Consider the following 27,247-nt stretch of genomic DNA (forward strand, 5'->3'; position numbering starts at 1 on the left):
ATTCAAATGCATGTTGTCAAAGTCAACAATGGCAGTACCTGGTATTGTGTTTTACCTTGCTGAAAATTTGTATAACTTACTGAGAAAGTCGTGTTAGGGTTGGCAGGACTGCACATATATCTTGCTTAGCTTGCACAGGTTGTATACTATTGACAGTTGTCTTTTGTTTTGTTTGTGGACTTAGATGAGATACTTTACTGCAGTAGTAATTATGATAATATAATATTATAATTGCTGCACAGTGCAAGTATTTGCTACCCTTTTGCTGCTCAGAAATTTGTTTCCATTTCTAATCCAGTTGGAACAAGATGACATTACTACAATTGTATAAATACTTTCTGGTATCTTTGTAGGACAGACATTACTACAATTGTATAAATACTTTCTGGTATCTTTGTAGGACAGACATTACTACAATTGTATAAATACTTTCTGGTATCTTTGTAGGACAGACATTACTACAATTGTATAAATACTTTCTGGTATCTTTGTAGGACAGACATTACTACAATTGTATAAATACTTTCTGGTATCATTGTAGGACAGATAAATAAAATACTTAATATGATAAATAACAAATATTACTACATTTATTGTAGTTCTACAATTTTATTTCTCTTTGTTCTTGGTTTAGCAGTGATCTCAGGAGGTTAACATGGAGTAGAGACCCCCTGTTGCAGCACATTGAGATCTCTGCTTCACAGCAGCCCACATTTTCTATACCTTCATGCTTAGCTCATTGCAGGTGAACCAAGCCAGTTGTAGAGCAAGGTTTTATTAAGTGAAAAGCCCTGGATAAGAAGCAGTTCACCCCTAGGATGCAAAGTGAAACATCTTCTTTGGGTAGTAAGAAATGCATTATCATACATAGGGTTAGGATGCAGAATGGAAAATCTTTGATTGGGTAGTAAGAAATGCATTATCATACATAGGGTTAGGAAGCAAAGTGGAAAATCTTTGATTGGGTAGTAAGAGATGCATTATCATACATAGGGTTAGGATGCAAAGTGGAACATCTTCTTTGATTGGGTAGTAAGAAATGCATTATCATACATAGGGTTAGGAAGCAAAGTGGAAAATCTTTGATTGGGTAGTAAGAGATGCATTATCATACATAGGGTTAGGATGCAGAGTGGAAAATCTTTGATTGGGTAGTAAGAAATGCATTATCATACATAGGGTTAGGAAGCAAAGTGGAAAATCTTTGATTGGGTAGTAAGAGATGCATTATCATACATAGGGTTAGGATGCAGAGTGGAAAATCTTTGATTGGGTAGTAAGAAATGCATTATCATACATAGGGTTAGGATGCAAAGTGGAAAATCTTCTTTGATTGGGTAGTAAGAAATGCATTATCATACATAGGGTTAGGATGCAAAGTGGAAAATCTTCTTTGATTGGGTAGTAAGAAATGCATTATCATACATAGGGTTAGGATGCAAAGTGGAAAATCTTCTTTGATTGGGTAGTAAGAAATGCATTATCATACATCATATATCTCTGAAGTGCAGTGGCAGACTTTCTTTTTCTTTTGAAGATATAGACTATTTGGTGACTGTTATTAGGGGTGTAGGTATCCCTTGTTCAACTCTTTCAAATTCTTTAGCAATCCCAACATTGACTGGGATTCTTGTCTGGATCTATCCTGGTATTTTGAGCTCCAGAGAGTTTGATATGGAGTAGAGACCTTGGGGGTGATCAGCCCTGGACATATTCATATGCTGTATCAAGCATCTGGTTTGTAATTGACTCTGGACATATCAAGCAAGCAAGTGGTTTTGCTTGACTCTGGACATATCATGCAATGAAGTGGTTTTGCTTGACTCTGGACATATCAAGCAAGCATGTGGTTTTGTATGACTCTGGACATATCAAGCAAGCAAGTGGTTTTGCTTGACTCTGGACATATCATGCAGTGAAGTGGTTTTGCTTGACTGCACATATCAAGCAAGGAAGTGGTTCGCTTGACTCTGGACATATCAAGCAAGCATGTGGTTTTGTATGACTCTGGACATATCAAGCAAGTGTGTGGTTTTGCTTGACTCTGGACATATCAAACAAGCATGTGGTTTTGTATGACTCTGGACATATCAAGCAAGTGTGTGGTTTTGCTTGACTCTGGACATATCAAGCAATCATGTTGGTTTTGCTCACCTCTGGACATATCAAGCAAGTGTGTAGTTTTGCTCGCCTCTGGACATATCAAGCAGGCAAGTTGTTTTGCAATTGACTCTGGACATACGAAGCGCAAGTGTGTGGTTTTGCTTGACTCTGGACATATCAAGCAAGCAAGTTGCTTTGTAATTGATTCTGGACATATAAAGTGCAAGCAAGTGGTTTTGCTTGACTCTGGACATATCAAGCAAGCAAGTTGTTTTTCTTGACTCTGGACATATGAAGCAAGCAAGTGGTTTTGCTTGATTCTGGGTATATCAAGCAAGCAAGTTGTTTTGTAATTGACTCTGGACATATAAAGCACAAGCAAGTGGTTTTGCTTGACTCTGGACATATCAAGCAAGCAAGTTGTTTTGCTTGACTCTGGACATATCAAGCAAGCAAGTTGTTTTGTTTGACTCTGGACATATCAAGCAAGCATGTTGTTTTGTAATTGACTCTGGACATATCAAGCGCAAGCAAGTGGTTTTGCTTGACTCTGGACATATAAAGCAAGCATGTGATTTTGCTCACCTCTGGACATATCAAGCAAGCAAGTGATTTTGCTCACCTCTGGACATATCAAGCAAGCAAGTTGGTTTGCTTGACTCAGGACATATCAAGCAAGCATGTGGTTTTGCTTGACTCTGGACATATCAGGCAAGCAAGTTTTTTTTATGACTGGACATATCAAGCAAGCATCTGGTTTGTAATTGACTCTGGACATCAAGCAAGCAAGTGGTTTTGCTTGATTCTGGACATATCAGGCAAGCATGTGGTTTTGCTTGACTCTGGACATATCAAGCAAGCATATGGTTTGTAAAGTTGTTTTGTAATTGACTCAGGACATATCAAGCAAGTTGTTTTCCTTGACTCTGGACATATCAAGCAAGCAGATTGTTTTGTAATTGACTCTTTGCATATCAAGCAAGCAAGCTGTTTTGTATGACTCTGGGCATATCAAACAAGCAAGTTGTTTTGTAATTGACTCTGGACATATCAATCAAGCTGATTGTTTTGTATGACTCTGGACATATCAAGCAAGCAAGTTGTTTTGTAATTGACTCAGGACATATCAATCAAGCTGATTGTTTTGTATGACTCTGGACATATCAAGCAAGCAAGTGGTTTTGTAATTGACTCTGGTCATATCAAGCAAGCAAGCTGTTTTGTATGACTCTGGGCATATCAAACAAGCAAGTTGTTTTGTAATTGACTCTGGACATATCAATCAAGCTGATTGTTTTGTAATTGACTCTGGACATATCAATCAAGCTGATTGTTTTGTAATTGACTCTGGACATATCAAGCAAGCAAGTGGTTTTGTAATTATTATTATATACCTCCACTTACATAGCTTTCTAGATGTTTTCATCTTCATTTTGAATGGAATTAAAAGCTGATGAAGATTTTAGACATAGTTTGGTATACATGGGAATATTGATCTACGGACATCAATTAAAACACTTAAATAGATTCAGTCTGGTTTTATGATATGGAATTATGGAGTGAACATTCACATTATATTGAACATAAGATTAAAAGTTTGAGATTAAATGAGTATGTAATAAATCATGATGTTGTCCATATTTTTCTGTATAATCTTTGACTTTTATTTTCTTTTCTTTTCTCAGTTTGATAACAGTAATATTGTGGGACCAGTGTATGGTGCTAATTACAGACCTGTAGTGGTGTCAAATACCTACCGGTTGACAATGTTCCTCAACACTGGGCCACCCACCAGCATTGGAAATGAGAAAAGCTTCATGGGCTTCAAAGCTACTTACAGATTTGTCAGCAGTAAGTAAACCCTCCCCCCACACAAACACTGATGTCTCATATGCTGAATGGAAATGCTTGAAAAAAAGTACACATTTTTTTCATAAACATAATCTAGTCACCTTTATGTGACATACGTGGTTAACAATACATTTGTTGGATAACAGTAAATGTTTGAGACAGGACATTAGCAGTTGCTTGTCTCTAGGGACATGTGTGTATTAGAGAAAGATGTAGGATGAAAATAAATTAGAAAGAAAAAATAACATCATTCTGTTTTCAAAGAAACATGTTAGAAGAGAGAAGAAGGGAAAAAATTACTATATGTGTAAACTCAGAGAACAAATATAGAAAAAGGCAAGACCTTTCAGGTGTTAACATTTGAACAAGTAGAGACATAAAAAGAAAGGGAAAGAAAAAGAATGTGGAGTGGATTTGGAATCATATATATCAGAAAAAAAATATTTCTGCAGAATGCAACTAAAAATTCAGATATGTATAACTTTTCTGATCGTATCACAAGTCAGTACTGTTATTTGCTCAGGTTTTAGTGCAGGCATGCTTTTTGATACCCTCACTGCTTGCAGTGTAGGCTACTTGATTAGGACCATTCTTTCTGTCCATCATGCCCCATGAAGCTTGTTAGAAACATAGGACCAGGCTCTTTGTCCATCATGCCCCATGCAGCTTGTTACAAATATTGTGCAGAAACCACTAGCATATTTGTCTGTAGGTTTAAATTTTCAAGCTATAAGAGCAATTTTTGTCAAATTTTTGTACACATTGTTAGCTCACTTTGCCATTAGGCTTAGTGTTTTATCAAACAAAATCAAGTTTTATTATGGAGTCTTTGAAATGGATAAGAATAGTAAAATTATCTTAATTGTTCCTGTTATACTAAAGAGGTTGTAGCCTGATTTTCTTGGTTAATCAATTGATTTTCAAGATATCACAAAATGTTTGGGTCGGTGGTTCTTTCCGGGGTTTTTCCGGTTCTTCCTCCACCATTAATACTGGCCGCCATGTATAGCCTATCTTGTTCTGAAAAATGGCATTAAACCCTACAACAACAACAACAACAAGAACAACAACAACAAATTTGGTAGAAAGCATTACATCATGAAGGTCTTTCAGGTTCATATGGATGATGCCCACCTGTCAACAGATGAGGGGGGCCCTGAGTGGCCGAGTGGTCTAAAGCGCTCTCCATTATGGATCATTGCCATCTCACCTCTGTCTGCGCGGGTTCGAGTCTTGGTTTCGGCCAATGTCGGTATGTGAGAAAGCTTGCCAGTAGCTTCTCGTGGGTCGGTGGTTCTTTCCAGGGTTTTCCTGGGTTCTTCCTCCACCATTAATACTGGCCGCTATGTCTAGCCTATCATGCACTAAAAAATGGCATTAAACCCCACAATAATAACAATAACAACAAATGAGGACCAGATCTGGCATTTTTCTTTGCTTGGTTTTATGTTTTTTTCACTGCTATTTTAGCACATGAAAGGCTATACATGGCAACCAGTCTATTTTGTGGAGGAAAAACCATAGGAAGCTACTGGCAAGTTTTCTCACATATTCATGTTGGCAGAGCAGAGTCCCGAACTTACGCAGACAGAGGTGAGATGTTAGTGAACAGGGGAAATGCTGCCAGGCAAAGTGGGCGACTTAGTCACCTAAAAATGTAAACTTTGCCTTCTTCTGTTGGGAAAGCGAAAATGACTTCGCCTTGTGATTTTTTTAGACATACATTAAATGATCATACTTTTTTAGATGCTCCCTCACCTTAGTTAGGTTCTAGTGTTGTAGCAAAATGTATTCATCAAGCCATCACTAGCTAGGCCTAGTTTTGATATCAATTATGCTAACAAACAAACCCTTGCATATTCACAGGCATGTGTTTTGATAGCTGATTGACCATTAACCATTTCTCGAGTAAGCTAGCAACTAACATGGCCAGATTTCTGCATGTTATCATTTGATGATAAAAATATACAAACTTGTGTTTCGAAACTTTAATAACAATATCTAAATAGCAATTTGTGTTTTAAGAACAGAATTAGATATTAATCAGTAATCTGGATACTTTAACTGCTTCTTGTACACTATTTCGTCATAAAACTAGTTTGTAACTGTAAGTGAACCAATAACAGGGAAATAATATAGTATTAATGTGGACATCGCTGTGTCTGAGAAGCACCAGTTTATTAGATTGTCTGTTTTCATAAATCACTTGGCAAATATATTCAGAAAAATATACAATTAATAGAAAGCAAAGCCTAGGTATTATGTTATTTAAGATTTAACTTTAAAATGCAATTTATGTAGGTCAGAACATATGGGCCAATGCTATGTTGTGAAATTCGCGAGAAGTGTTGTAAAGTCAAAGTTGTTTCTGACTTGTATTTGTGAAAATACAGAAGAAAGCAACAAAACAGATACTATTTAACCCAGTGCTGTCCAACCTTTTTGGCACCATGGGCCAATGAAAAATGTTTTTCTTGAAGCCAAGGGCTGCAGCAGAAAACTGAAAAGCAACGACTATATAGCCTGCTCGAGCTCTGGCGGGCCATTTAAAATCAGCCCGCAGGCCATATGTGGCCTGTGGGCTACGGGTTGGACAGCACTGATTTAACCAATGCCTAAAATTGTTACAAGTACATAGACAAATAAATAAACCATAAATTTCTAATCCTATCAATGGACTGTTGTAATGAAGCTATATAAAATTATTGGTTACATTACGAAATTACCTCCTTCTAAATATAGATGCACTGATGTCCGTGTTGATTCTGTCGGAAAGAAGATTTTAGTTCATATACTGATTATAAAGGAGCCATATCAGTAATTGTATGCATTCTAGTGTGTTATGTATGAATAGTTATGGTAATGTGTTAAGTATGAATAGTTATGGTAGTGTGTTATGTATGAATAGTTTATGGTTGTGTTTTATGTATGAATAGTTATGGTAATGTGTTATGTATGAATAGTTATGGTAGTGTGTTATGTATGAATAGTTATGGTAGTGTGTTATGTATGAATAGTTATGGTAATGTGTTATGTATGAATAGTTATGGTAGTGTGTTATGTATGAATAGTTATGGTTGTGTGTTATGTATGAATAGTTATGGTAATGTGTTATGTATGAATAGTTACGGTAATGTTTTATCTGCAACGAAGAAATGAGGATGAACAGTATGATCTGAAAACACATGCATTTGCCCTCATGTACATGGTACATGGATTGTTTCAAAGATGTTTAGAAATCTTTGAAAGTGCCATTCTTTTGAACTTTTAGACAGTATTTTTAAATTGATTGGTTTTGGGTAGTTGATGAACAATTTTACTAACTTGCAATTATAATAATGTAATCTGGTTACTCATTTAAAATTTGTTACAATGTAGTTTCTATTATCATATGGCCAAAATAACTCAGATATTTGTTTACTTGAAATTAAAGTATTGCTTAAATCCAGTGTTAAATGCTTATATGAATACTGGGAAATAGAGGCCATAATTCAAATAAGAGAACATGTATAAATTTTGGACCCCAATTATTGTGTTAATAGCGGGGTCGTGTTAATGCAGGGTTTTTACAGTATTTTCCTTTTTTTCAGAGAACAATTCATTGGCACATGTACATGCATTCATGTCTAATATATATCATGTATAGGGCATCAACACCATTTACTATCATGCCTTTGTTGCAATTAAAAAATTGTTATAAAAAAAGTGTGCATCCTATTTATTTATATAAAAGAGGGCATTTTAGATGTATCTGATTTCCATAATGTTACAATGAGAGATCATCAATTCAGTTTCACAGGATTTGAATACTAGGTTTGATTCAAAGGTTACCATACATATATTTTGGCATATATATTTGTGGATGGAGAGATGGCTAGATAGAAGTGTAATCTTGTACATGTTTATACGGATGGCTGGCTGGAATAAGGGAACATTGTTTGGATGTATGTGTTTATGACTGCATAATTATATACAACTTTGAAAATATACCTGAAGATTTTGTTATGATGTTGATCTAATTTTTTAATATTTCTTTTATAGATAGCAATCTAATCTCGAATCCAGACACAGGTAAGTTTCTCTTCATTTGTGTCTCAAAATTTCTAGTAATTTTCTGGAAACGAATGCATTAAAGCCATCTAAGTAGAGAAATTGCATTTAAATTTCCCTGACTGTTGGATTGGTATTAACACAGTCAAATGTAAATGTAAGGCTGGAACTTTTCCATCCATTAGCCTAAAACAAATTGAAGTTTTCTTGGCAGTACAGCAGCCCCACCTTATAAAATCCTTCTGTACCAAGATTCCTCTTGTATAACATTGTTACGGCATGGATTACCATTAAATTAAATCCATGTAGTTCTTAGATACCATATATATTCACTTATACATTGAGTTCAACTGCAAAATGTACAGACCCAGATCTGACAGCGCATTATTCACCGACATATCTGGGTCTGTGCAGTTTGTGTGGAGTAATCAGTAGAATAAATAACACAAACCCTGATCTGCAGACGCATTATGCTAGGACAAAACTATAATGCTACTTCTATAACTTTGGTATTTTGTTTACCCCACAAACGTGCACACACACACTCACATATACAATGGGGGCCCCGAGTGGCCGAGTGGTCTAAAGCGCTCTCTGTTACGGATCACTGCCATCTCACCTCTGTCTGCGTGGGTTCGAGTCTAGGATTCTGCCAATGTGGGTATGTGAGAAAGCTTGCCAGTAGCTTCTCGTGGGTTGGTGGTTCTTCCCGGGGTTTTCCCGGGTTCTTCCTCCACCATTAATACTGGCCGCCATGCATAGCCTATCGTGTGCTGAAAAATGGCGTTAAACCCCACAACAACAACAACAACACATATACAATGTATGCACAAAATTGTTTATCAATCTTGCTATACCATGGCTTGGTACATGATGCGATTAGTATTTATCGATCCCAGATACCTCTTAATAAGGAGGGAAAGATATATTAAAATACAAATACTGATTGCCATGTATTGTATTATTTAGAGAGAAAACATTTTCCTTCAATCCTTTTTGCATAAAGTTGTGACTTTTTCTCTTTTGTTATGTCTTTAAGTGGGCAAGATTAAATAAAATCATTTACAGTTAATAATATAATAATTGCATCATTGCTTTTCAGTCACTGTCTTTACTATGAATTGAGATCATGGTGAATGGTAAATTCATATAATGTCACTCTGAGATAATACTTTGTGCATCACATAACCATTACAAAGAGTACTGCAGAAGTTTTGCAGTGATACAATAAATAGAAACTGAATCTGATGTTTATTAGATGTAAAATACATACAACTACTGGGAAAATTGTAATTGCAATTATTTGCAAATCGCTTCTAGCATAAAATACAATTAAATACAATTTTCTTTTAAAGTACATAGAGCTCTCGCTCATTACAACTAGTTGGTTATGTATGGAACCATAGTATAGTCAGAACAGAATTTCGCTCTGAACATTGCTATGCTGTGAATCACATATGTATCAAACAAAAAAACGGAAATAAAGATATAATAAGTTTTATGTTGTTTTCTTTGAACCAGTCTTGTCATACCAATTCAATACAGTTCATATCTGGGCATAGAGTACTGCATTTATATCCAGAATTGCATTATAACATGGTGCATTATAACAAGGGAGAGCTGTATATAATTTACACTCATGTATAATTCTCTGTTTGCATAGAAGGAAGGAATTGGATACACCCTGATGCACCAACATATCTGACTTTACCTACTTAATGCCATGCATGCCTTATACACAAGTAAAAATAGTATTTATCCCCACTCTATAATGTGAAAAGCATTGAAGCAAACTTTTTTTGTCTGTTCCTAATGGAAGATTCCATATACAGACATAAAATGTCGTATTAATCAGCATATTCATAGTACATGTCAATATATGAGGAATGGAAAGTCATTCTCCTGTGCATATCTCCTGAAGAGTGAACTTGACCAGAGTGCATGCTATGTCAGGGTCCACTAACATTGGAACATATTCTTGTGAGGTATGTCAACTTTCTGTCTGTGAAACAAAAGTATTTTGATGTTGACTGAATCTGTATGATGGTGTACCACCCAATTTTTTTTGACTGTTTACATAACATATTTGTTCCATATCTTTGAAGTTACATAATAAAATTGTTTTCTTTAACCTCACTTTCAGCCTGTGGCCATTACACGCTCAGTACCCATGGAGGTGTTCTAGAGTTTAAACCAACAGGCCCCTATGACAAGTACTTTGACTGTGTGTGGGTGGTCAAGAAACAGCCAGGCTACGATGCAATTCACATGAAGCTAGTAGAGTTTTCCAGCAGACTAGGTATTTTCTAGTATAAATATGATTGGGACAGTTTGGGTGGTCAAGAAACGGCCAGGCTTTGAGGCAATTCACATGAAGCTAGTAGAATTGTCCAGCAGACTAGGTATTTTCTAGTGTAAGCATGATTGGGACAGTTTGGGTGGTCAAGAAACAGCCAGACTTTGAGGCAATTCACATGAAGCTAGTAGAATTTTCCAGCAGACTAGGTATTTTCTAGTATAAGCATGATTGGGACAGTTTGGGTGGTCAAGAAACAGCCAGGCTTTAAGGCAATACACATGAAACTAGTAGAATTTTCCAGCAGACTAGGTATTTACTAGTATAAGTATGATTGGGACAGTTTGGGTGATCAAGAAACAGCCAGGCTACAATGCAGTTCACATCAAACTAATAGAGGTTTCCAGTATACTAGGTGTTTTTTAATATAAGCATGATGGGGACATAGGTATTACTGTTAGAGTTGCAGGAGCAGTTCTAACAGCAATGGTTGCAGGGGCATCAATGTTGAAGTTTTGAGTTAAAGTTGCTACTAGTCGGATAGAATGGAGGTGGGAGGGATACATGAACACAGATGCAAGTGAGACATCAGATCATACTGAAGATTTGATGTTGAACATATTTTACAGAATCATTGATTCCAGAAATCATTTTTGGTGTTTTTGTCTCCCCTTTTTTTTGCAGATAATAGTGCAAGACAGCAATTATGAAGCCATCTGTTGTCTATGTCATTGTTGGTGTTGCCATCAATTCCCAAACTCTAAAAATAGAAATTTGATGAAACTTGCAACACGCAGTATTTAGGGCCTCAGATTGCTTATTTTTAAGTGAATCCTATCATACTGGTGAGAGGGCTGGTTGAGGTCAAAGGTCACTGCAGAATTTCTACATAATTTGATAGAATTCCGTACACAATTATCATCATGCAGATATCTTTTTGGACAATGAACATTCTTTTTAAACCAATGCTGTCCCTGGGTCATGCCCCATGTCTGTCCTTGTCCTTTGAGGCCTAGCTCCAGGGTCATTACTTGGAAACCCTTAAGATCACCATCCCATCACAATGTATTCCAGAGGTCTCAAACTCAATCTACCCCGAGGGCCACACGAGGGCATTTTCGATGGCCTAGGGGCCTCACCACCTTTGTTATCTCTCATGACACCTTGTGATGCCAATCATTTTGCAGGCCACAGGATACGGTTTGATGGACTGTATATTTGAGATCCCTGATGTATACCCTGCACTATCGCAGAATGAAAAGGCCAAGTCAGTTATAAAACTGGGATTGGCCACCATTCCCAGTGAAGGTCACTAGGATCTACTTTTTGGACTCCATTGATTATGTACACTTTTAATAGGGGCCCAGGGTGACCATGTGGTCTGAAGCAATCACCTTTACCAATCACTGCTATCTCACCTCTGTCCATGTGGGTTCAAATCTTGGGCTTGACCAATATCAGTATGTGAGAAAGTGTACCAGTAGCTTTGTGTGGATTTTCCAGGATTCTTCCACCACCAGTTATACTAGTTACCATGTATTGTCCATCATGCACTGAAAAAATGGCATGAAACCCCAAACAACAACAACAACACATTTTATGTTTGGGTCAGTTTCTTGGAAATAAAATATGTCTGAATGCATCCTGAGGAGGAATACAATACAGCTTATCACTCTGTCATACTTTTCTGGCTCCATTGATCATGTGCACTTTTTTGTCTGGCTGTTTTCTTAGAAATATCAGTTGCAATTCATTGGCTGTAGTGTCAATGCAGTGTTTAAGTTTTTATTCAAGGCCATTACTCTGAACCTAGAAATTTGATGGAACTTATCATTACACGTTTTATTTAGGGAGTGGGGATTGCATATTTTTAAAGGTCGACCCATAATTTCTGCAAAGTTGAATAGAATTTTGCTATGATGCTTGCATATTGTTTTGGATTTATACTTTATAATACTGCACAGTTAACTAACAATTTCAATACATTGCTATTGTGTCTGTCCTTACCCTTGAAAATGCCAAGTCGTAGATTATTTATGCAGCCATTGTTGGCCCATGGGTCTTTCCTATCCACCTTGGGACTTGCCCTAGGGTCAGCACTTAGTAACTGATTATGGTCCCACCATTAGGGTATATATACACGTACTTGGCATAACAAAGGTAATTCATTTATCCATTCAGCATAGATACCTGGGTTGCTTCTCTTGTAACCCTAGTTCATAACTTTGGGAACCTTTGAGATCTCCATCATATAACTATTTTGTGGCATGAGATGTTAAAGTTATATGTAACAAGCATTAGCGTCTTTGGTCTCAATGTGTGTGCCCACCCCACCCCCACCCACTTCTTAGAAACTCAATTTATACTGTAATGAAACTTGACTTTTACATGCATTCTGACAGTCAATATCAATTATAGGCATTCTTGGAAAATATGTCACTCCTACTCAGTATATGTGCCCACCTTGGAACCTCATTTTTTGGGGAATATTGATACCTGTAACCTGTCACATTGTTAACATAAGACATTGCAAAACCTGAAATAAACAAATTAAATCTAACCCCATCACATTGACTTTCGGACATTTACCATTTTTTTCCTGTATATCAGTAGTTACTATTTTTTCCATAATATGTTAATAGGTATGTGTGGTTTTCTGTAGCATGTTTTCAAAAGATTGATCGACTAATGTAACAACATCTTGTCCGCTGAAATTTATGACATGGAGCACCTTTTAAATAACTGTTGGTTAGCATGCTTTGATATGATAATTAGTTTTCTCACAAAGATCAAAGCAATGCGCTTGAAGAAGTTAATGACATTTGCAACATTTATGTAAACATTTCTCAGATACGTATACTTTTCCAGTTCACTTGTCGATAAGCACTAAGATTAAAGCTTTTTAAAGCATTGTACAACTTCTGAACAGATCAGAACAAGACTTAATGATAAAATCATACTCCTGCCTTACATACAAGGCATTTGAGTGATATACAGAGTTTTATTATATACAAAGCCATCATGGTGTAATGTAAACAAGTGGGGGAGAAAACTCTAGTTGACAACAATGAGAAAGAGAATGGATTATCTGTATATTACAAGTCAATTAAGACTCGAAGGAAAAGTGATCAGTGATTTAAATGAAAACATTTTTGATATGTTTTACTTAATAAGTGGTCGCAAACTGTTTGAATGTGAAATCAGCATGGTCAGCTGTTGGGTCCTCTATTCAGTTCCTAATCCTTCAAAATTTAGCAAACGATCATGCTTAAATTTATCACTAGTATTTGGCTCTTATTTTCATTAAATGTTGACATTTGAAAACATTCGGCCATATGTAATACTATTTCTTAATTAAATTCAGTTCAGCCTTCCAACATTATTTTAACATTTGATACATTTTCTTTCTGCATATGGAATTTGATTCTATTGACAAGTTTTTAACAGGAAATTTATGGTTAGACATCCTAACTTGCGATAAAGTTTACACTTTGCTAGGGAATTTTAAAAATATTAAAATATTCTTTCAGTTGAATACCCATTTGATAATTGTAAAACTTTCTCCTGTTGCTGGATTTTTCTACAATAGATAACCATTCTTGGTTGTGTTAATCTCACAGGACATTTAACCATACATTACATAATCCTACCTTTTGAAGAATTGTCTTTATATGTGTAATCAATTTCAAAGATTCCTTTATCAGTGAACACCATTGTTGATTGAATAGTCCATGGAAGTGGTTGTTGGTGCTGAAGAGCTTCCATCTCAAGCGAGATAAATCAATTTCCCAAAAGGCCAATAAGTAGCTGACCTTTTTCTAACTACATACATCATTGATGTTTTGATTCATTTTTCATATACTGTTGTTTTCACAATCAGGAGGATATATGCATGAATCATGGTAAGTATACTGTACCATCATACAAAAGCAGATCAATGGATTCCCTTCATCACCAATAAATATTGATCTTCATAAGCACTGGATAAAATCATTTCACTTACGTCTACATGAATATGTGTCAGCAAACTTTTCTGTTTTTTTTTAAAGATATATCTCCTGTTGATAAGAGCCCTTTTTGTAATTAATGAGTGGATTTTTACTTTGCAGTGAACGTTTCAGGCAAGAGGAACAAGGTAGAGATCTACAGGGGTTTGACATCTATGGGTGAAAAACTTGAAGAGATTATGTCGTCCAGCACTCCTTTTTTTGAATCAGATGACAATGGGTTCTATGTACGATTGACAGGCAGATATCAAGCACAAGACAAACTGGTTCTCACTTATGCTTCATTTATCAGGACCAGTTTAGGTATGCAACCTAATTTTTTAGTTTTTTTCTTTTTGTTACCTTTTTCTTCAAGGACATGTGTCAGGTTTGGTGGATCAGGAAGTTTCTTCACGTATGTTACCCAGTCATAGTAGCTTAGGAGTACAACTACTGCCTCACAAATCCAGCCCTCCCAAGTTAAACTTTAGCTACAAAAAAGTACAAAAGTTGTCTGCCTACATGGGTGGGCTGCAGACAAGACTGATTCCCCCTTGGATACAGGGATTGCACCAAATCCCATCCATAAAGTAGTTGTCACTTTCACTCTTGTTGAGACCCCTCAAAAATGATTTTAAAATGGTACCTTTTCAGACTGGGAATGAGTTTGGGGAAGTATACTCTGTATTTCTACCTATTTCTCATTCTTTCCTATCTGAAATAATGTTTTGTAACTTTTTTAGAACCTAACTTCATTGTGTGATATACGGTTATTGCCATTGTGGTTACCTGCCTTGATCATTAATACTTTAATTCATTAAATGTTATGAAAATCAAGATTTTTTTTATTTCACTATAATACAAAGTGAAAATTTCAAAAGAACTTTGTACTGTGAATTAAATCCAAGATAGTCCTAAACGTTTCACATGTCCAAAGCTGTAGAGTATTCCTAGTGAATTCCAGTGGTGTTCCAAATGAATTCCAGTACTGAATGTGATCATATACCAGTAGTCTTGAATATGCTAATGTGTCAGCAGTCTTGATGCCTCGCAACAATATAATCCAAAATGTCATTGAATGAATTCACAGTAATCCCAAAATAGGGATTTAGTCCAAATATATTGAGCACTTTGTAATGCCATTGAATAATTTAAACAAATCTTCTCAAATTAAAAAACAGAAAGTAGCAATAAAACTGTTTCCACATAGGATGTTAAGATAGGAATGAGTAATTTTGGAGTAATTAACATTTATATTAAAAGCTTAGACATAATAATAGAACCAAGATGAGGGTAATTTTCCCATCAAATTTGTAAACAACTTGCTTCCATGAAATTTTTAAAAACGACCTTGAACTCAACATCTGTAAACATGTTTACCTACAATTAATAATAATATTAATATATTATCTAAAATCTGAGACAGATATTGGCTATGTAATATGTTGATTACAAAATAATAAGACATTAGTCAGGTAGGCCCTATATGCAATTACTGATCAAGGTCAATCACACAACATAAGCATACATAATCATGGAGAAAAGCCAACACATAATACAGATTAAATGTACATAACTCATTACATTATGATTACTTTCTTTGCTACCTCGAAATCCAGCCCTCCCAGAAAGATGGAAAAATGTCTTTCTGTCTATATATTATATAACAAAGGAAAACAACACTTACAGGTCAACTGCTCTTTCTACCAGCTAGGAGGCTACCATTATATTTGGCTTCAGCCAGTTTTTTACTTTAGTGTCACCTGAAAGGTTGCTTGCATTGTGTGGAAGGATGTGCGGGATTCTTTATAATGTGATCAGGTAAGTATTTTTGGAGAAACAGTAATTCACTACAAGTTTGCTTTCTCTGTCAAATACATTACCTGATCATATTACATAGGAGAATAGGTAAGAGGAGGTGAGCATCCAACCATTATGTGTGTCACTCAGTAGGATCATCATTGCTTTAGTAAAAGCATGAACTTCTTAGTTTAGCACAACATGAGACAATTTGTTTATTCACATGCATTGGTCAAAGGTTGTGCTTTCATGAATGGGGAGTGGTCACTGTCTGTGAAGCTACCACTAACCCAACATGATTCAGTACTCTCCTTAGTAAGGCCATATCATGCAAATGGAAACTCGAGAAGGCAGCCATGAAATGCCAGTCAGCTGACTCCAGTATGTCCCAAATTCAGACATAACATTCAAGTTGCTCTCATTTCATGAGCTGAAATCTTCATTGTGTATCTGATCCTGTGAGAGTTCAGAGTACACTGAGTTAATGACTCCATTTAGTAAGGTGTCCAGTGCTTGTAGGGTTATGTCTTTCATTTCTGCTTTGATTTAATACCATGAGTATGCCTCCTTTCAGAGTCCTGGTTAAAGGAAGTCCATGTAATGAGAGACATTCCCTGCTGATCCAGAGATTGTGCACATTATTTTGGAAGTTCTTCAGACCACATTCTTTGCCCATAGGAAAAAGTTACCTATCATTACAGACATTTCAGAGACCCATACAGACCAGCCGATTTGTACTGGGATTTTACTCTGGGGTGTTGGGGGTGAGTTTGCTGCCAAAACCAAAGAGTAATCTTCGACAGGTTATAGGTCTAGCTCTCAACCTTGGTTCAGAACAGAAACACAGAGTCATGTTGCCAATGACAATCTTTTGGAGAGATTTCACATTCAGAGATATGTTATACTAATTCAGTACTCTCCCTTTGGGTCTGAATAACAGTCCCAGGGACTCCAGGAGCATTAACAATAGAGCCGCATCCTTCCGAGCAGCCTTCTTGTAAGTAACTACCTGGTCAGTGTTCTGAAAAAAGCACCATGTGCTTTATGTTCTAGATCAGGGAATGAAAACTCATCTTTGACTTCTGCACTGCCTTGGATACATTGTCAAGAGGAACAAATTTATTAGGGTATGGAGTTAAAAATTTATGTGAACAGGGTTTGTCTCCCTAAGGAATGTTCCATGAAAATCATCTCAATAGTATCTTCAGCCCTCTCAAAGAATGGCATATCAGCCTGAGAATTCCATGACCTGTTAAGATCTCATCAATGCAGTAATGGATCTCATCATACTTAACTGCATGTTCATGAGACCATTGGAATTTTTTAAAAATTATTTCTGTGGTTACTGAGCTTTGTCCACTCGAACAAACAATTCTGGTTTCTGCTTACATGAGATAACATCTTGATAAACATTAGAACCTCACATGGTGTACAGCAGGTATTCTGTTGTAGGTCCAACCTCCTGAAAAAATAATTGTTGTATAGATGCCATTGCAGCAGGTTGGGTTGGTCATTATCCTGTCATCATTATGGGAAGTTGTCAAATTTTGACCTCAGGACTGACTGTTGCACATCAGTCTTCTGTAACTTAAGGCCATAGTGAATGCACAGACACTGTATGGAAATGGCATAAACATTATAGTTGACAACTCCAAAGTGTTGAATCATCTCAGTAGGCCATATGAAGCTAGATCCCCAGATGTTTGGTCCCTGGTTTGGGATTGTGGTGACATAAATGATAAATCCACTTTTGAGTCCATCATATTCAGGATAGGCTTAATGTATTAGCAGACATGTACTGCTGGAATAAGCTAATCTAAACCAAATGGCTGATTCACCCCATGGTATTTAGTTGAATCTGAACCTGCTGGGGTTGACCACTCATGGATCTATTTGTGACAATTTGAAATGCAAAACTCCCAACCATTGTCTTTCTAGTTCCAGATCCAAAGGGGACAAAATTTCTCAAAACAGTGGTCTGCAGAATCATGTAAGCAAGAAGGCCCACCACTCTGAAAACATAAGAGAGGAAGTGCAGAGTTTTTTGTTTACATTGGTGCATGTTTTATCATCACATAAGGTAGGATATAGGACAAAACTCAGACTAACTACAGCAGGCAGACTCAGTGAGATTCAGGCTTTGTCAGCTGAGCAAAATTATCAACAGTTCTGAAATGATGGTTCATTGTCAATCCTGCTTTCATTGCAAAGAAGAGGCTCCTGCTCATATGCAATCAGTCCTTTTGTTATGAGACCTCTTTCCTCATTGGACCCTTTCACCTCATTGTAATCCTCAAGATCAAGTATGGGTTTGGAAGTGGTATCTAAAATGAACTGAATCTGTGTTGAGAGGGAGTTCACTTTTATTTATACCATTGAAAGAAGGAAAGGTTGATAATTCAGCACAGGTTCTGTCATCCTATATAAATTCTGTTATGTGCATTTTGGCTTTTGAAGGTGGGGCAGTCATCCTGAGCATATCATTTGAGTGCAACTGTTCTTTAATAGACATTATACTAGTCATGGCCTGGAGGACAGAGATGACTTTCTCGAGCATTTACTTCTGAAATGTTTAATATCAAGGGCTGATTTTGACTGGAATCTATCACAGCAGCACAAATGACTACATTCTCAACTTGTTTAGCAGTTTCTCAGTGATACAGCCTACCAACTTGTACTGGATTTTCACTCAAGACTTAAAGCTGCTTCACATACAGGAGGCCAGAAATGGAGCCTTCTCTAGAGGAATATGATGTAACTCCATCCACCTCTTAGCTATTGTCCTACAGTATTATGATAGGGTCATGTATTTGAAGAAGAAACATATTTGGGTGTAAAATATGTTTCATTGATAATATTTACCAAATCATAAGATAGACACACCCTCATAACCTCCCTGTAGTAACATCCTACTGACAGCTTGCATTTGGCTGCAGTAGCAATTGAAGTATGAATGGGATTTGGTGCCAATCCCACTATTCAAGGGGAAATCACTCTTGTCTTACTCCCACCTATGTGGGTAGACAACTTATAAAATTTTATATAGCTAAAATTTTACTTGAGAGCATTGGATTTGCAAGGTAGTGGTTGTTATCCAAGGTATTATGATCAGGTAACTATTTTTAATGAAATATCCTACTCCAAATGTTGGTTCATGGACTTGGTATGGAGTGCTATAATGGCAGTGTACAGACAGATTTCAGCCCTAAGAAAAACTTCAGATGACCTTTGTTTCATATTTTAGTAGCAGTTTAAGTACAAAATCTTGCTGTTGCTATTAGTCTTGTTAATGTTGTTCTTTGTATCCATCTTGTTTTTCTTCTTCAGTTCTTCTTTGCAGTATTTTAAAACATAGAATTTAAATTTTGAGTTGTGTAATGTCACACTTTTTAGCCAAGCATAAATTCATCCATATTTGAGCATTAGGAACAGTAGAGTCAAACAGGAACTCTCTGTTTTGTTGACCCCACCTAAGTTCAGATAAGAATCACTTTGGCATTTGTTTGCATGTCCATAAATCCATTAGTGCACATCCTAGATTAACCTCAGATTTAATTTTTTTTTTTTTTTACTGTGCTCATTATTGATTCTGAGTGGTAGGCTCAACATGTAAGCCAAGGCCTGCTTGCCTGAATATACTGTTTTGTCAGAACAACTCTAAGGCAACATTTAAAGAATATAAATATAATTTTTAGGAATATTTGGTAGCAAGTATTTTTATATGTTAGAATGTTGATGTGTAGAATTTTTTGGTGATTTTACCATCACAGATATCCATATTTCCAGGACAGTTTGAAATGTTGAACTGCTATTAATATCCATTTAAACCGGGCTATGTTCCCCTGATTTTATATGGTTGTTTTTTTTTCTTTCTTCAGTACAACAATGTACAGGACAGATGTATATGTGTAGTAACTACAGGTGTATTGATGCTGACCTTCATTGTGATGGGAATGATAATTGTGGGGACTTCTCAGATGAACTGGAAGATTGTAGCCGTAAGTATGCATTATTAAGTTGATTCTAATTCCACATTATCATTTGGCTTTCAACACATTGTCCTTTGTCTTTCAACATATGCTATTTGAAACTTCTCTGCAGAAATGTCAAGGCCAATTTCTGTAAAACATTGTAGAAATGTTCCTTATGACGTACTCTACTAAAGATTTGTTCACAATGAGCAGCAGGGGGGGCGAATCGGACATTTTGTCCAATCGTTATTTTGCTTAATTATTACTTTCTGCACTCAACGATCTAGTGTCGTCAGCGCCTGGTAAAAAAAAAACGACGTCGTCGTCGAGGGGATCGTCCGGACGTCATTTGGTTTAATTAATACCTTCTGCGCGCCGATCCCCAGCGTCGTCAGCGTCCGGTAAGCACAGCGACGACCGCGTCGATGTCATCGCCCCCCCTGCTGCTATGATCTTACAAACAGAGTGATCACTAACTCCTCCTCTTGTAGGTCAATTAGGTTATTTGACTGATCGGTAATTCTAAAATTAATTCTCGTTAAAAACCGATCATGGCATCGCATATAGACCGGATTAATCGGACTCTCAACGATTAAAAATCCCGGAGGGGCTGTTGGTGAAAACGAATAAAGGATATACCCCTGTTGAGCTTGATTTGATTGCTTGGTATCCACCTGGTAACTCCCTTCGATAACATCACACACCAGATTGATTGCTATCACCGATGCAATATTTACGTTGTATGGAGCAATATGCCTACCACCATCTCCGTTATCGTATCTGAGGATAGTTGATGGGGGGGCGTCCGCGGGTGGATTCTTAGGCCATCCTAGTATGGTTCTTATTGAACTGTTATAAATATCAACCATATACCCCGGTGTGCTTATTTCAATCGTCGACGATAACGTCGGTTCATGAACCGTAATAGCGATTTTTGATTCCTTTCCTGTGATCGATTTTATCCTGCGTTGAAATTCCTTATTGATTTGTTCTATTTGGTATGACCCAGTTGGTATTGTAACCTCATTCCAGTCTGGGGTCCCATCGGGCTTATTTGTCCATGCAAAAACCAGCGAGTTATTAGGTTGTTGTCCGTTAAATGCGTCCGCTCGGATATTAGGCCAACTGTGATATACTCGTAATTTTGCCAGCGCTATTTCCTTCACTGGAACCGGCGACGGGAAGTTCACATTGAATTCTGGCTTCGTTGACGTTATCGATATCATATTTGTTTGTACCGGAGTGGTATTCTCCGCGATCCGCTGAAGTAATTGAGACCCTTCGGGGTTCAGCGACATTATTATTATTCGTTGTTTTTAGTGTCTAATTTCAACAACCAGGTGGTTCCGGCTTCCAGTTGAAAATCCTCGATTTTTGACATCGCGGAGCTATACAACTGGACCATCGTGGAGAATTCAACATCGGATATGAACAAATTATCAATCGATAACGAGATCACCCCGGATAATTTCGAGTACGCGTCGGATACTATTTGATGTTTTACTGTATACTCGTCGAGTTTTTTCTGAAAACACGATGATATCTTTTTAGTGATTGCGTTGGCGACTCCAGCAATTGTTGTCATCGCGGAGATAGCGATTGGAACAGCGATCGGGGCTATCGTGGTCACCGTGGATAAAATAACACCGGTACCGGCTACTATACCCGACACCGAGTACACGACCGCGTCGATGGTGGTTATTTTTCTGCGGTATTTTTTTATTTTTGCGCGGTATTGTTCGGAAAGCGTTTTCAAATTCGCGGAGAATTCTTTTGCGGTATCGAATCGATATTGATGTGACGTCGGTGATACCTCTGATTCAATTACCCTGGTGGTCATTTTATTCTAAAAGAGCTAGTGTTTTTAATTACTTAGATTCGCTACAAATTCCACATACCATGTGATGTTTGCCCGGGCTAAATTTCCATCAACGGCATAAATTGTAAACAGTTCAGTTGCGTTCTTGTCTATAATTGTTGATATTGTATTGTTAAACCCGGATGAACTCGACGATAATATATTAAACTGCATCATTGAAACCAGTGTCAATCGATAAATGCCCTTAACAGTTGCGGTAGTATTTACTGTATTCTGTGTAGGAGTCCAATCGAATGATCCATGCCGAATTGTGTATACTGTGTTGATGATGTTTTCATGAGGGATTTTTATTTTTTCGAATTGCTCTGCTACTTTCGGTAGTCCGTCTTTAATCGCTTCAACATCAGTTCCGATTATTTCTATTCTCCGCAAATTCGCGTCTATATTATTCTTGTTCGCTGCAACCCTAGTAATGAGTATATCTATTTCCTGTATATGCGCGTCCACATTTTTTTTGTTCGCTGCAACCTTAGTAATGAGTGTATCTATTTCCCGTGTATGCGCGTCCACATCTTTTTTGTTCGCTGCAACCTTAGTAATGAGTGTATCTATTTCCCGTGTATGCGCGTCCACATCTTTTTTGTTCGCTGCAACCTTAGTAATGAGTGTATCTATTTCCCGTGTATGCGCGTCCACATCTTTTTTGTTCGCTGCAACATCAGTTTTGACTGTTTCTATTCTCCATTCATGCGCGTCTATATTATTCTTGTTCGCCACAATATCAGTTTTGATCGTTCCTATTCTCTGTTCATGCACGTCTATACCTTTTTTATTCGCTACAATATCAGTTTTGATCGTTTCTATTTCCCCTGTATGCGCGTCTATATTTCTTTTGTTCGCTGCAACATCAAGTTCGATTGTTTCTATTTCCCCTGTATGCGCGTCTATATTCCTTTTGTTCGCTGCAACATCAGTTTTGATTGTTTTTATTTCCTGTCCATACACGTCTATATTTCTTTTGCTCGTTGCAACATCAGTTTTGATCGTTCCTATTTCCCCTCTATACACGTCTACACCCTTTTTGTTCGCTTCAATATCGGCTCTGATTGTCATTATGTCCTGTGTATGCGCGTCTATATTCCTTTTGTTCGCTACAATATCAGTTTTGATCGTTCCTATTTCCCCTGTATGCGAGTCTACATTATTTATGATCGTTGCAACATTAGCGCCGATTATTTCTATTTCCCGTTCATGCACGTCTACACTCCCTTTGTTCGCTGCAACATCAGTTTTGATTGTTTTTATTTCCTGTCTATACGCAGTGATATCATTTATAGTTGTTGTGATTTCATCCAGCTTGGTATTTTTTTTACCAAAGAATTTATCAAAGTTGTCATCGATCCTGTTAACATTTTTTCGTAACGTGTAAAATTGGCCCGACAGCGTTGTAAACTCCGAAATAGTATTTTTTATTGTTGCAAGATTCGGTTCGGTTACCGTCGGGGTCCCGAAAAAACTAGCGGTAGTGAGTTGTATATCGGTGACAGATTTTTTCACCTGCGCGTCAAGTTCGGTCACCGATTTATCCAACCTTATAAAACCGTCTTTGACTAATGTTATCGTCGATATATGTTCACCCGGTTTGAGTCGTCCGTCGCCGGTATACAACGCGATAGCGTTCTCGGCGGCATCACGCTGTCGTATTAAAACGTCATCCAGCGACACATTACTGGATTTCAATTTACCCTGGCGGTCTTGAAATACAACTATTTCACCTGGGTCAACACTTGTTAAATTCAACGTATCAGCGATTTCATCCTCGATTAGTTTTTTTATGTCATCGGTGGCGGGCGTTTCCGTGGATCCTTTCAGCGCCGAAATAGGTCGTCCCCAAATATCAATCATCGTTATTGTAAAAAAAAACAGCGTTTCTAATTAACCCGCCGGGCCTCTACGACCCCACTAGTGTATTCGTTTACAACCACATGAGGTGGTTTTCGCGATGATGAAATCGCCGCGAGTACGTTCAATACTTCACGGCCGCATATCGGCGGGTCGCTTAACTGCTGTGTTGGCAGCGTGGAATAAAAAACCCGGGCTGAACACGCCCGGATATACCGCATAAACTCGTTCGGCGGGGCTAACCCGTATGAATCAAAATAGACGATCGCACGCGGATCAATCGCGTACGCAACCCAATGAGTTCCCGCTCCGGAGGACCCATCGAGGTTAATTATGCCGGTTTCAATATTCCTTGGTGCCGCCGGTAATTGATCCCTCATAAAAACACCTCTGAAGTTTTTTATCGCTAGCGCGTCTGCGGCGTCTATTAAATCAAAATTAGACATGGGAGTCATTGACTCCCGAGTTAATAAACGGTTCCCGGTAGTCTTAGACCCTTTCCCGAGTACCATGAATACGGGGTCCCCGGTAGTCTTAGACCCTTTCCGGCTACGGATCGTTTTTTTTTATAGCCTTTCCCGGTTGCCTTCTTCAATGCCATCCCCGCCGCGGTACCAACGGCCCCTAACGCAGCCGCCTTAGCCACTGCTGGGGCCGCCGCGGCAATCAATGCCGGAATCGCGGCTAACAACGGAAATATCCCACCGGTCTTTTCCATGTCTTTGATCGCTGCGGCCGAGAAATCTATTTGAACACCCTTTTTATTCTTCATCGCATTATTGAAATGTTTTATTTGACGCGCCGTCAACGATATCTTATGATTACCACCTGCCATCTGCGACGGCTTCAGCGTTATTGTGGTCCCGCATTGTTTAGCCGACTTTGATCGTAATTTCTTGACTTGACCATCAGTCAACTCTACACTGACGACATTATACGACATTTTATTGTAAACGCGTTTGTGCTTTCAATTACATGTTTTCCACTGGTGCATCAATGATTCTCATTCGTCCACCAACACCTTCCAACAGCATTGATTTATCGCTGAGAATGACAGCAACCGCTCTATATTCGGCAATACCACCAGGACGTTGCACACGAGCTCGGAAGTGTATATCAACGACGGATTGTCTCGTTAAATCAAGATGTTCCAACGAAAAATAATAAATCGGATACAGGTTTTTAAAATCAAGTTGTGATATTTGCAAACCAGTGTCGACGTTTTGATCACGACCCATATATGATAGCAATCGATGATACACACGTGCGATATGGTTGTCACCGTAATTGAGTTGTATATCCTCGGATGGTTCCTGCTGTCCGTTTATTCTCAACGAGACCTCATTGACACCGATTTGATCAAATATCATATGGCTGCGTTCTTGGGAGCCTAATCGCGCCTTATTCTGTAGCGCTACAAATATATGACGCGGGGCTGAAACACCCTGTTTGGATGCCAGGTGCCATGTAAATATACCATCCATATTATCCTCTTTAGCATCAGTGGTTACTGTGAGCCAACTCAACAGTGATTTACCACCTGTCTCCATGAATGAGAGTAATCGCTGTTCTGCGGTGATTGATGGGGTCATTACTGCCATCCACAATACTATATTCTTTATATTGACCTTACCGTCGGCAACACCAGCATCATGCCAGATTGCATCATTATCATTGCCCTTTCGCACGAGTACTACTGTATGCTTAGCCCCATAGATGACTTTTCTGACGTTTCTGCAGAATCCGAATATATGATGCAGTGGAATCGCGCATGAAAACTGTCGGCGTTGTCCTTGCAACATCCCTACTCGTGTTGCAAACCCTAGATTGTAATTAGTAATAACATTTATGACATCGAAGTTCCCAGCTGGTCTTACATACCCGGCCGGTGCTGGATCAACCGCGGTGACATGTGTTGCCTTTACCCTAGAAAACTGATTGTGTTCAGCGTTATTGGTAGTATCCTTCGCAAACATCATAGACGGACCAGCCGACCTTGTATAATCATCTGAGTATCTCGCTGGCCCGATTATCGTCGTTGCAACATCAACATCGCGTTCTATTGATTCAATTTCTCGCCCGTCAATGAGATATTTTGCGCTCTCAAATAACGCCATTACGCCGTTGTTGACAAAACCAACTCGGATAGTCGGGTTGTTGTCGTATGGTGCATTATCGGCAGCATTTGTCACGAGTTCCCCCTCAATTTCGATAAACGCTTCACATGGCAGAAAGTATCTACTGGTATCTTGGACTTGAAGTTCAATTCGCGATCGTAGATTCGGTTGCGTTGCATAATAAGAATAATATTGATAATCACGGACAGAATCATCCCTGCGCACTGGGGCATCCATATCAAACGCGGGATCAGCGGTTCGCGCAAACATTTCTATTATTTATCATGTTGATATTTTCAATTGCGATTTTTTCGTCGTAGACCACTTCCCGCTATCGCGTTCATGAGCGCGTTAGTGGATGACTCAGCCGCCAACGACTCTAGTTTTTCTTCCACGGCGTTATTTATTACTTTACTGACATTTGCAGGCATCACCGTCGTTGATGGCATCACCGGTGGTTTCTGTTTTTTTCTCCTCACCAACGACATTAGTTTGTCCTTTGCTGCAGAAAGCGCCTTTCCGGCAACGTCTCCAATAGCACTAATACCCTTATCACGAATAACATCAATAGCCTTCATTCCTAATTGTTTGGCTAACGGCGCTACTTTTGGAGCCATTCTTGTAAATAACCCCGCAATGGTGCTACCGAGACCATCTCCATAGTACGCGCGGTAAACAGGCAATCGCGAGTTTACCACGTAGACGAGTACTGGTTTATCGTGGTTGTAGTGTATGATCATCTTTATTATAAAAACACCGGTTTTTCAATTAGTGATTGTGATCACCACCCCCCCCCCCTTCCCACCGCCGTGTGGAAAACCGGAATAAATTTTATCAAAATTTCCTGGGGTTTTTGCCCTCGATAAAAATCCGGTTTTTTCTGGTTTTTTCTTGATTTTTAGTCATCTTTTGTTGCCTATAGTCGTTTTTTTTCGATTTTTCAGCAAAAACATCGATTTTCTCTAAATGATTTCCTGGGGTTTTTGCCCTCAAAAAATGGCCAAAAACGACCAAAAAACTGACAATTTTATAATTTTTTTAATCATCCACGAGTTCGTCTATGAGCGTTCGATATGCATTAATGTCCATGATACCGCCTGCAAATAACCGCTTGCAAATATCAGCGGCCTCATTGATTATTTCCGGAGAGTTATTTCCGGCTCGTTTTCCTCCGATTAGTACCTCTAGCCGTGATATATCACTGAGAACACTGTTAGGACAAGCGTTTTCAACTAGACCACTACCACTTGGATACCCCTCTCCGCTTGTTTTTTTAGAACCAGCTTTTTTTTGACGTTTTTCTTTTCGCTGTTCTTGTTGTTGTATATCATAATCATCAATTCCTTTTTTAA

The 27,247-nt window shown here is 38.0% G+C and overlaps 1 protein-coding gene across 1 annotated transcript in view; it reads left to right on the forward strand.

Moving 5' to 3' along the window:
• LOC149782907 (uncharacterized) overlaps positions 1–27,247 on the forward strand; it is a 103,954-nt gene that overhangs the window by 31,220 nt on the left and 45,487 nt on the right. The window contains exons 7-11 of the mRNA XM_089934464.1: positions 3,789–3,954; positions 7,996–8,025; positions 10,148–10,303; positions 14,410–14,610; positions 19,965–20,084. Of these exons, the coding sequence (XP_089790590.1) occupies positions 3,789–3,954; positions 7,996–8,025; positions 10,148–10,303; positions 14,410–14,610; positions 19,965–20,084 (673 nt within the window). The remainder of the gene's footprint in view (positions 1–3,788; positions 3,955–7,995; positions 8,026–10,147; positions 10,304–14,409; positions 14,611–19,964; positions 20,085–27,247) is intronic.

This window comes from Sinohyriopsis cumingii, chromosome 15 (assembly GCF_028554795.1).
Source record: "Sinohyriopsis cumingii isolate HCF-2022 chromosome 15, ASM2855479v2, whole genome shotgun sequence".
NCBI lineage: Eukaryota > Metazoa > Mollusca > Bivalvia > Unionida > Unionidae > Sinohyriopsis > Sinohyriopsis cumingii.